Consider the following 10,469-nt stretch of genomic DNA (forward strand, 5'->3'; position numbering starts at 1 on the left):
GAGTAACTGTTGATCCATATCCATCTTCTCTTAACACCATGAACATCTGCTATTAAAAATATTCATATGCATGCGAAAAAAACTAAAAACTAAAAACATAATGGATAGACAGGAACGAAAGAGAATGTCTCATTTGACGTATGATAGTTGTACCAAGTTTCTGCATGTAAATGAGTTAACCATACTAATTTAACAAGGCAGATCTTTATAACATGAGCAAACAAACAACATGGAAGATCGAACTACTTCGCTGTAAACATGGAAGATCGAACCAAGTTACTTGAATGTGGGTGATGAAAATGCCACTTTTACATGAGGGATTACTTACACTGCTTGGACTGTAACAGGATCTCTGCAAATTACCATATCCAAACAGGGTAAGTTTGCACGAATCACATCCCTGTTCCAACCGGTCACGTTTGCCTCTTTATGCGAAGCTAAAAATGGAGAGAAGTACTGCACGAGATAATTTGCTGCGCAGTAGAAATCATACGCGAACTTTGGACATTTAATGGCGTCTCAGCATATACACATGAGACCTACCGTTCTTGTCCAGCTATATGTTCGAGAAATGCACAAGCCCGCTCGCCTAATATGATTAGGCTGTGGTACAGTGGTAGGTGAGAGGGATTTGGCTCTTCCATTCTTTTCCATGACTCGTGTGATACTGTCACATTGTTTGATTAGTAGACGAGTCATCACCTAATCCAGAAAACAATTATAATTTTGGGCTCGAGTGTAGTCTGACCGAGACAGGCATCAGATTCGACAGACGTAATCCTTCAATGTGCAAGTAATTTAATGTCATCAAGTGATTATTATATGGGAACTAATCACTGTTTTCCTTATGGTTTGTTTATTCACGACTGCACGCCAAAAGTCTTTGCATCGTCGGACACTTTTCTTGCCCGTAAGTGAATCCGGCAGCAGGTCAAGGAGATGGGGGAAAGAGAAGGCAAAAGACCGAGAAGAGAGAGGGAGAGGACCCCAGGACTGTGGGTTGTCGCCGCTGCGGGACAAGTCTGCACCCGAACAATAATGGATGGGGAGCTTGTAACGTAGTCCATAGGAACAACCGCTGGATCCCCAGACCTGTAGTCCCCCCGCATCTCTCCTTATCCTCCTCTTGTTCTCTTCTCTAGCTAGCTCGTGAAGTTACAGGCGCCCCTCAGTTTTTGACTACAAGCTCCTTCGCTCTGTTTTCACCGTCCCATGGTTGTTTGGTTGCTTACTTAACAGTTGTGTTCACATTGCAGCTTCTCTCCCTACACCACAGAGCCTTTTTATCCTCCGTATCGCCACCTCCCTGACTTCTCTACTGCTTTCGAATCAGCATTTATTTTGTAGCCCCAAGTCCGCACATCCGAGGAAGGAGGGGAAGGAGCAGAGTTCGTAATAAGTGATGATACTTGCTCTCCAGGCATTTATTGCTCCGGGCGGGTGGTGAGAGGCAGCATTTAACGGGAAGACTGGACTGTGTTTCGGTTGTGAAGAGGTGAGGTGACTGGAGACGACTGAGGGGAACCGTCAGACGTTGTTCTTCTGCCGGAAGTGTTCAAATTCTCATCAGTTGCTGTTGCATTTGCTGCTGCTTCCATGGAGCAGCTCGGAGGACCCATTAATGATTCCCTTGTAAGACCCTCAAGTATCCCAACCTATTCATTCCTTTATTATTTCCCTGTCTCCGCATATCTTGGTCCCATCTGCTTGAAGAAGACTCTTTTGTGAATGGAAAGAAGGTGAGTATTGACTACCACTTCTGGACATCCCATTTCATAGGGTGCGAGCAATGACTGCTGAAGACACCATCTATGGCTAAGCTAAAAATTTCACTTGTTGTTTGTTGCCTATGTCTATCCTTTCATATATCATTTTCTGAAGCAGTTGGTCAGGGAAGAGTTGAACTCGGTGTGCATGGAACCAGGAGCAGCGAGCGCCAGGTTTTCCGAGCATCCTGAAATGAGATATGAGAGCCTGTTCTCTCGCCAAATGCCTTTCCTTCAACTACTCCAGGGAGCCATGCAAGCAGAGGACGAGACGGAGGAAGAGAAAGTCGAGCTCCAACTGCAACAATATCAACACCAAAGTTTATTCACTTCTTGCGCACAAGAATCCAACATCGAGCTCCTGCTCCGGTTACAGAGACAAAACTGCCTCGAGCAACTGCGGACACCGGAGAGGGACAAGGCCCGTGCGGTGGAGCAGCTGGAGAGCTGCATCACCCACACATCCGAGTCGGAGACGAGAGGCACAGTTCACCATAAGCATCCTGTGGCGGTAACCACGACGGGGCCCACGAGATCTGCGGCTGCAGCCTGGCCGAACGAGCGGAGGAAGAGGAAGCGGCCGCGGCAGGCTTCGACGTCCAAGAGCCCGGAGGAGGCGGAGAGCCAAAGAATGACGCACATTGCGGTGGAGCGCAACCGCCGGCGGCTCATGAACGATCACCTCGCTACTCTCCGCTCCCTGATGCCATCTTCCTACGTCCAACGCGTACGCTTATAGTTCTCATTCCATGTCTCACACATACCTCTCGTCCGCAAGTCCTTGACGTGATAACGCTGTGCTGTTGGCCACAGGGAGACCAGGCGTCCATCGTCGGTGGTGCCATCGAGTTCGTTAAGGAGCTCGAGCACCACCTCCTCTCCCACCAATACGAGAAGCGGTTGCGGGCGTCGGCCGCTGTCCGGTCGAGGTCGAACGACGACGAACAATGCCATGCTTCCACTCTGCACGACGGGTTCTTCATCTCGCCACAATACACGGGCTACTCGCAGTGGAAGCGGCGACGGGGCGACGGTAAAGGAGACGAAGCGCAGCAGGAGAATGCAACGGGGATGGACGTGGAAGCGACGTTGGTGCAAGGCCATGTGAACTTGAAGGTCGCCGGGCGGCGACGGCGAGGGCAGCTGGTGCGAGCCATTGCGGCCATGGAGGAACTCCGTCTCTCAGTCCTCCATCTCAACATCATCTGCCTCGAACCATCCTCCATACTTTACTCCCTTAACCTGAAGGTTGGCCGATAGCTGCTCCTGTTTCATTCCGTACTTGTACTAGGGAATCACATGCTCGGTTGAAACGAGCTGATGCCTGTAACTTTTCTCGATGCGCAGATGGAGGAGGAGTGCAAGTTGGGGTCAGCGGATGAGGTTGCGACGGCGGTGCACCAGATCTTCAGCTACATCAACGCCTGCTGATGACGCGATGATGAACGCGTCAGGACGTACGAGAGACGAGAGAGACGAGAGAGACAGGACAAGGGAAGAGGAGATGCTCGTCTTAAAGGTGGGGAGGGCAGCGTAACACGTCTCCTACTTCTGCAGCGGCAGCTTTCCTTCTGATACATGCAGTGATGGGAGCTTGGACTCTTTGGGTTGCGGTTTTGCAGCTTTATCTCTCTTCGTTTTCAATCTCTCTTTGGGAAAGGATGCTGACAATTGGGCTGAACATGATTACTGATGATGCAGGATACTTTATCCCGTTATTAACAGTGTGTATTCTGCATGAGTTTGAAGGCATTGGGAAGTTTCGATGAGTACTTCTTGAGACCCGTGTTGGTGCGTTGGCTACGGCCGTAAAGCTAATTCCATGTTACTCGATGTTCCATTGTAGCATTCGGCTGGTTCGGGAAGCATATTAGCGAAAAGCTTCAGTAGTCCACTTTTGTTCGGTAGTGCATAAAGTAGATTCGCTAGTAGTTCGACTTGTCAACAGTTCCAAAGTCCAACTTTGCCGTGCCAAAACCAGGGGGAGAGAGAAAAATGGGATGGATGAGCCCGATGGAGTCCCGTGTCCTTCTCAAACCCAGCCCGTCTCATCCTGCGTTAGCATAATCGATCAGGGGAAGAGGCCGTGTTTGGGCTGGGCACTGTCTAAGTTCCCTTGCTTATAGGCTCCATTCCAAAACCTGGGTCAAGTGGATGTGACATGAACCGTGGTCTCTGGTTCGTCGCTGCTCCGATATATAATTTATATTTACATCCTATATCATGTGTCATAAACAACGTTGTCGTTCACCCTCTGCTGAAGTTATTCTAGTCTTCATCTCAGATGACCTTGGGGTCACAAATATAAAAGCGCTACATCGAAATCACGATGAGAACATGGCCTCCAAATCCAGACCATGTATACACCTCTTACTCCATAAAATTCTGATTTTTTGGGGGGCTGGAAGGTACTCGCGGAATGGCAAAGTTGTCGTGAAATCTATTTCTCAGAAATCAGAACAGCAAAATTCGACGGAAAAGTTGAACTAGTCGAAGAGAGAACAAAACAATGATACAAGCAGTTACTGGATTACAGAGCCAATTTTAAGAAATGGAGACGGCGGGCCAGCTCCGAACTCCATGGTGCAGACAAGTCGAGTGCTTTGGTAGCGAAAGGTAACATGGCAAAGCAGGAATAAATAAATCAATAAGAGGGCAGACCACCAAACTCTTCTCACTGTCGATCGTGGACAACACGAGAGTCTCCGCAAATAATTTGTGCTCCACATGATGAACGGAATCAACCAGCATCACGAAGAAGCACTGTCCGTGTGATGTCACATCATGTCGAGCTTTTGCAGGGGCCGCTCAGTCCACCTGATTGGCTCTTCTCCCCTTTGAAAAGCTCCAAGCAATGTTCGTCATCCAGGTTTCTGCTCCAAAACTTGTTGTAGTACTCGTCGTATGTGTAGCTCCTGTAGACCGCTGGTGATCCCTCGGCAAGGAGCTTCTCCGGAGGGCTAATGATCGCGGTGTTACATGGACAGAGGAAGGACGCCACAGACATCCTTTCGGTGTCCGAGTTGACGACAGCTCGGTGCCAAACGCTCTTGAATCTGGCGTTGCTTAATGCCTGCGTGAAAATATTTAATCGTCTGCAGCTTTTCCAAAGCTTCATCACACTTTTACTTTAAGCCGATAGGCTGATATCATATGTGAGATGGGAGCAGCATCATAGATTTAGTGCTTCTCTGATGCACAAACTAGGAGGACGATATTGGAGGAAAAGAAAAGTAGTAATTGAACATAAACAAATGGAAATCTGAAAGTAGAGCACAAGAACCGATTTACATATTTAATATATAAAGTGCAAGATCGCCTAAGCCCACAATGCTATCGGCAAACATTGTGAATGCCTCTGGAAGAGTTGCATATGTCTGTGAGTAGAAAACGAAGACAGAGACTGGGATCAAGCGGTCTGGTTGCTGGAAAAACATTATTGCTACTTAGACATGGGCAGGAATGGGATAATTGCCAAAGCTCAGCTGCACGCTGTCATGTGCAGGGCATGGCAGGCAAGCTCAGCAAAACGAGGAAATGGGCCAGTGCGTCTGACCATGGCGTTCAAAGGGCAACTCTAAACTACAAACCATGGTCCTTAACACCATAAAAAAATAAGGTGCTTTTCCTTTGTTTTTAGGTATCAGGATCTCCTAACGAGATAGAACGAGTGTGTGATTAGCAATCACCTGTAGTTGGTCACCGATGTTGATCACAAACGCATTCGGTCTGGGTTCCACTGCGATCCATTTGCCGTCCTTGAGAACCTGCAAGCCAGCCACGTTGGGCTGCTGGAGAAGAATGGTGAGGGCATTTGGATCAGTGTGTGCGGGCAGGCCATATGTGAGCTCCGGTTCCGGGCACCTTGGGTAGTAGTTGATGGCCATATGCTGCTCCTGCTGTCCCAGCACCCGTTCGATGTACTCCTCCTCCAAACCTAAGCTCAATGATAATGCTCCAAGGAGCCGAAATCCCAGTCGACGAACTTCCTTACAGTAGGTGCTCACCACTTCCCTGGAACACACACAACAGAAAGAACAACGCAGCAATCTCTTCAAACTTAATCATCAAGAAACGGGACCATCCGGTTAAAGAACTTTTATTGCAGACCCATTTGCAGATGCATACGTTCTGTGACCGTGAACATGTGCCTGCACATGCAGGATTTGAGTCCTCTGTTTCCCCATATTTAAATGCACTGCTCTAAGTGGGATGTCTTGTATGACTCGGGAAATGGTGCTTTTATGAGTGCACCTATTTTCTGACCAGAGGGTCGTACTGACCCGGATCTTGTTGTTCCACAAACTTTCATGAAATCTCCGCATAGATAACCATGTTCCTGTCAGTGCTATAAAAAAAATCGAAAAATATCCCACAAGGAAGACTTGGTACTGCCTCACACGTTGAAGATTCCCCCTCTAGAATGTTCTTACCTCAGCAGATTATATTTTCCAGCCATGTTTGTCTTCTACGACAATGACCAATCATAAGATCCAGAGACATGAAGTATTAATTCCAAGTGATCAACCATAATCCATCATCATCAGCAGCTAATGGCTTCATGCACACTGCTACTCTCATCAAAGAACCAAATTCTAGTGACGACTTAAGGGAACTGGTGTGTTTCTCCTATACATGCATCATGCTCTGGCAGCATCAGATTCTTAACCAGCATCAAGATGCGAGGCTATCGAATCAAGCACACTGGTAATATGCACCTGTCCAATCGCTACATAGAGATTCGATCGGTATTCCAGTCTTTACATCAATGCTTTATTTATTATTATTATTCTTATTATCACCTTTTTTTTCAGTACATACTCAAATTATTTGACTATTCTTATGCTATTACTGTCCGACTAAAGAGAAGAAGAGGAGGAGAAGCACGGATAACTTACTTGAATGAAGAGGGATTAGAAGGCCAGCCGGGAACGTACTCCTCCAGAGGATAGCAGTGAAGCCGGAGGTAGTCCCTCCAGTTGTGTACCGCCTCCTTTCTGACATTAAAGCTCGTGGAGAGCCTCATTTTCTTGGCCGGGTCATCGGAGTAGAGCTTCGCCTTCTCCTCGGGAGGTAGACGGAAGAATTCCAGACTAATAGCCATCATCTTCACCATCAATTCAGTATCGATTCCATGGTTCACAACCTACAAACGAATAACCCGGGAAATACTAACAAACAGTTGAGGAGGAAAGGAAGAAGCTGGGTCGTCGGAATTCAACGACCTGGAAGAAGCCATAGGATTGGCAGGCTTTCCCTATCTGGGAGATGATTCGGGACTTATCCGGTGAACCGAGATCGATGATGGGGATGTTTGCGTCGCTGATGACCTGTGTGAGACGAGGTCTTTGAGACTCTGGCCTTACGTAGTTCTCCGGAAGGGTCTCGTGGTAAGTTACGGTGGAGAGGAGCTGATCCGCCATGAGATAGACAGAGGTATCGAAAGGGAGCTTCGAGACGCTGCACAAATAAAGGGAGAAGGCGGACCTCCTCGTTCGCGAGAATATGTTGACGCAGTGAAGAAGCTTCACGCGGGTGATGTAATCGACCGTTGTGACCGTGATGTCACAACGCCACCTCGGCTACGCGCATGTGCGGACACGTGTGCTCGGCGTCATCCACGTCGAGGGTTATGGAACAGCACAAAGTTTCGTCGGCTGCTTTAAGGGTGCAACCTGTAGTGCCGAATCAAGGGGTTCACTCGTGAGGTTGGGTATGGGCTCGCTCCGGAGTTGATAGAAAGCTCACTTGCTGTGTTCAGTTCGATCCAAGTCAAGTCAATCTTACAACCAGAAGAGGCACGCACGCACGCATGTGGAAGACCAACAGCTACTCGTTGCATTATTCTATTGCATTAAATTATTCTTCTCATGTGGAAGACTCATTTGCAGGCCATCTCAATCAATCGTATAACAATGGAAATAAAAGAGCCACAGCCTGTTAGCTCGATCGAAATTTGAAGGCTTCATCGCTATAATGGTTTCGGGCTGTGAACGCGTCGGAGCTACGGCATCGACTCTCAAGTCGATTCAACAATAGGCTTAAATGACAAGGGCATTTGTGTGGATCATAGGAAACAAACAATAGGCTGGACTTTGGTTAACAGTCTGAATTGGGCTTTCGTAGGCAAGACAACCACATACTCGAGCCCACCTGGAAGGGTCAACCTCACCCTCCTCCATCCTTTACAGTACTATGTTCATGGCAAGCTCTCGTTGTTGGGATCATGCTTGTCCTTTGTTTACAGTCATTACTAGCGTCCAACACGCCCGCCACATGTATCAGACACACAAACACTTTTGTGTCAGGCACCTTCGATTAAATCTAGTAAGCTAACCTAAAGTGCTGCATTAAGTTTAACTACATGTGTGCTGTGCATGTGGCTGAGCGTACGAAGCTACTTCAAAAAGCAGTATAACTAACGTAGCAACATCTTCCAGGAGGAACATATTTCTAAGGAGCATTAGTCATGCTTGAAACCATTTTATGTTGAAAGACGTATGGACAGACAGGCATTATGGTAGATAGGAGGAGCATAAAGACCATTTAAACTGAAAGCTCAAGCAGGTAAAACCGACAGGGCCACGAGACATGCGAATGGTCTTATTATGACCCCCAGTCAACCCAACAAAAAGAAAGCACTCGAGGATACTAGCAGTAGCAGGCATGCCTCCGCCACCATCATTCCATTAGCATAAGCACCGCCAGCCAGTCCGTCCCTTCAGCGAAAGCAGTGCATGATGTGGGAACCAATCCATGGCGAAAGCACTTTTTAGCCCCTCTCTTAGATTAATCTATTCCTCACGCAAAGCCTAAAGCACGTCGTCCCCAGATCCAGACTCTTCTCCTTTCCAAAAGAGCAATGCTGACTACCCATCTACCCTCATCATTCTTCCCCAAACCCCACACATCAAACCCACCACCCCCCGACCCCCAAAAGGTAGCCCATCCCAACTACGTAGCCGCCGTAACCATCCAAGTCACTTCATCCTCAAATAGTACCCAAGTCGACGATCCAACACATTTGCAGCGAACCCTTCATGCAACTGCAACTGGAAGCAGAACCCTCGATCTTCCATTTGGAGATCTCCATTCCGTCCTTGGTCTGCGCCTTGTCGGTCTTTATCGACAAACGAAAGGAAAAGAGACGAGAACTGAAGGTAAAAAGGCAACAGCCAGAAAGAGAGACGATTCTCAATGCTATTGCGGTGGAGAGGAGCAGTGCTTTTCCTAGCAACCTATTGATGGGTCTTCGCTTGAAGCCTCACCTCCTCTTCCTTCTCGTCATCAGTCTCTCGTCTCCTTCGCACCAACTCCAGGACCCTGCCCTCATCGACCGGATAGTGAGAGACTCAGCCTTCCGATCCTATCTCACCGACCACCACAAGACGGCCGTCGTCTACAATGTCTCACTCCCTCCCAGCGTCTCCGGGGCGACCGTGGAGACTGTGCGGTATCGGACTAGTAGCTTGAGGCGTCACGGCGCCTCGGTCAATGAGTTCCATGTCGCGCCAGGCGTCGTCGTTCATCCCCACTCTAAGAGGCTCATCCTGGTGATTCAGAACCTGGGCAACCTCTCTTCCGTGTACGGCAGCTACAGGAACATATCGAGGTTTCAACTGGTCTCTCCGGTGCTGGGCCTTCTATTCTACAGAGCAGCGAGCATTCGCAATTCTTCGATTCCACCTGAGCTGGAGATCTTGGTGACGAAGAGACCCATCACAGTAGATTTTTCGGGATTGGAGCAGAGCACCAAGGGACGGCGAGTGCTCTGCGCGCTGTTCGAGTTGGACGGCAAACTGAGCCTATCGAACGTGACCCGCAGCAATGCATGTAGTGCGCGAAGTCAGGGCCACTTTGCCCTGGTAGTCGAGACCATTGACAATGCCGGTGGTGGAGAGGAGATGAAGCTGAGCGGATGGAAGGTAGTCGTGGTCAGCGTTGCGGCGGGTGCCTTCAGCGCAGTGCTCTTAGGACTAATCGTGGTGGCCATGGTGACGGCGAAGTGGAAGAGGTTGCGGACTGCGGAGATGGAGAGAAGAGCGTACGAGGAGGAGGCACTGCAGATCTCCATGGTGGGTCATGTCAGGGCACCTACAGCGGCGATGGTTCGGACCACCCCACGTCTGGAGAACGAAGATGCGCCATCTTGGTGACATGAGTCTGATTTATTGTAGGAGTCTCTTAGCTCAGCTCGCATTCCATTCATTCGATTCCATAATCGCCACCCACAGTCTTTTCTTCTTCATCATCATCTTTGATTTTCCGATAACATTGTCAAGAATAGCTAACACGCGGATCAAGAAACTAGCAGTGTGATTTTATGGGTTAACAGTGCAAAATGTCACTCTAGAATAAGAGAGAAGAAAGAAGAGATAACAATGTACACACATATGTAAGATGAACTACGGCTAGAGAACCCAAGTAAATGGAAATTTCAGAACAGGAACTGAAATTTGATGAGCTGTGTAAAATTCAGAGGTTCACAGAAGAAAGAATCACCACACAAAAGCTGCTGCCATCAAACTAATTAACCATAACCTGATTTCCATTGCTTTCTGCAACTACTCACTTTTTAGCCGAATGATGGATCTACAGGCTACTTCATGTTGAGATTGGACAAAGAAAATGTCATGCTAGCTCATTGGTTCGCATCAGTAAACTTGCTTGGTGTCCAAATATCGCATGATCTCTAGAAAACAA

General features: G+C 48.2%; 3 protein-coding genes across 4 annotated transcripts; 2 read left to right on the plus strand and 1 right to left on the minus strand.

The window, feature by feature from the left end:
• Nucleotides 1–1,255: 1,255 nt before the first annotated feature.
• LOC135585442 (transcription factor bHLH57-like) lies at nucleotides 1,256–3,538 on the plus strand. 2 transcript variants are annotated; one of them, XM_065089012.1, is made up of 4 exons: nucleotides 1,256–1,739; nucleotides 1,885–2,493; nucleotides 2,580–3,014; nucleotides 3,114–3,538. In XM_065089012.1, the coding sequence occupies exons 2-4, from the start codon at nucleotides 1,915–1,917 to the stop codon at nucleotides 3,195–3,197; spliced, it is 1,098 nt and encodes a 365-aa protein (XP_064945084.1). In that variant the 5' UTR covers nucleotides 1,256–1,739; nucleotides 1,885–1,914; the 3' UTR covers nucleotides 3,198–3,538. The 2 variants fall into 2 exon arrangements, with proteins under 2 accessions (XP_064945084.1, XP_064945083.1); XM_065089011.1 differs by having other exon boundaries at nucleotides 1,256–1,632.
• Nucleotides 3,539–4,223: 685 nt separating this feature from the next.
• On the minus strand, nucleotides 4,224–7,252 carry LOC103970255 (flavanone 3-dioxygenase 2). Its single transcript, XM_009383958.3, has 4 exons — nucleotides 6,992–7,252; nucleotides 6,665–6,912; nucleotides 5,456–5,780; nucleotides 4,224–4,839 (listed from the first exon to the last, which is right to left on the minus strand). Exons 1-4 carry the CDS (start codon nucleotides 7,187–7,189, stop codon nucleotides 4,549–4,551), a joined length of 1,062 nt encoding a protein of 353 aa, XP_009382233.1. The 5' UTR covers nucleotides 7,190–7,252; the 3' UTR covers nucleotides 4,224–4,548.
• A 1,554-nt stretch (nucleotides 7,253–8,806) lies between these two features.
• LOC135596374 (uncharacterized) lies at nucleotides 8,807–9,922 on the plus strand. The gene has a single exon (XM_065088433.1). The coding sequence runs from the start codon at nucleotides 8,807–8,809 to the stop codon at nucleotides 9,920–9,922; it is 1,116 nt and encodes a 371-aa protein (XP_064944505.1).
• The last annotated feature ends 547 nt before the right edge of the window (nucleotides 9,923–10,469 follow it).

This window comes from Musa acuminata, chromosome BXJ1-11, assembly GCF_036884655.1.
Source record: "Musa acuminata AAA Group cultivar baxijiao chromosome BXJ1-11, Cavendish_Baxijiao_AAA, whole genome shotgun sequence".
NCBI classification, from domain to species: domain Eukaryota; kingdom Viridiplantae; phylum Streptophyta; class Magnoliopsida; order Zingiberales; family Musaceae; genus Musa; species Musa acuminata.

What these genes read in the sequence shown, in the direction of transcription:
- LOC103970255 (XM_009383958.3), bottom strand. Translation starts at nt 7,189, where the DNA reads ATGGCGGATCAGCTCCTCTCCACCGTAACTTACCACGAGACCCTTCCG. An exon ending in AATCCTATGGCTTCTTCCAG is followed by an intron (nt 6,913 to 6,991) that starts GTCGTTGAATTC and finishes ATTCGTTTGTAG; the next exon opens with GTTGTGAACCATGGAATCGA. An exon ending in TCTAATCCCTCTTCATTCAA is followed by an intron (nt 5,781 to 6,664) that starts GTAAGTTATCCG and finishes TGTGTGTTCCAG; the next exon opens with GGAAGTGGTGAGCACCTACT.
- LOC135596374 (XM_065088433.1), top strand. Translation starts at nt 8,807, where the DNA reads ATGCAACTGCAACTGGAAGCAGAACCCTCGATCTTCCATTTGGAGATC.
- LOC135585442 (XM_065089011.1), top strand. Translation starts at nt 1,597, where the DNA reads ATGGAGCAGCTCGGAGGACCCATTAATGATTCCCTT. An exon ending in CATCTTCCTACGTCCAACGC is followed by an intron (nt 2,494 to 2,579) that starts GTACGCTTATAG and finishes TGTTGGCCACAG; the next exon opens with GGAGACCAGGCGTCCATCGT. An exon ending in TTTACTCCCTTAACCTGAAG is followed by an intron (nt 3,015 to 3,113) that starts GTTGGCCGATAG and finishes CTCGATGCGCAG; the next exon opens with ATGGAGGAGGAGTGCAAGTT.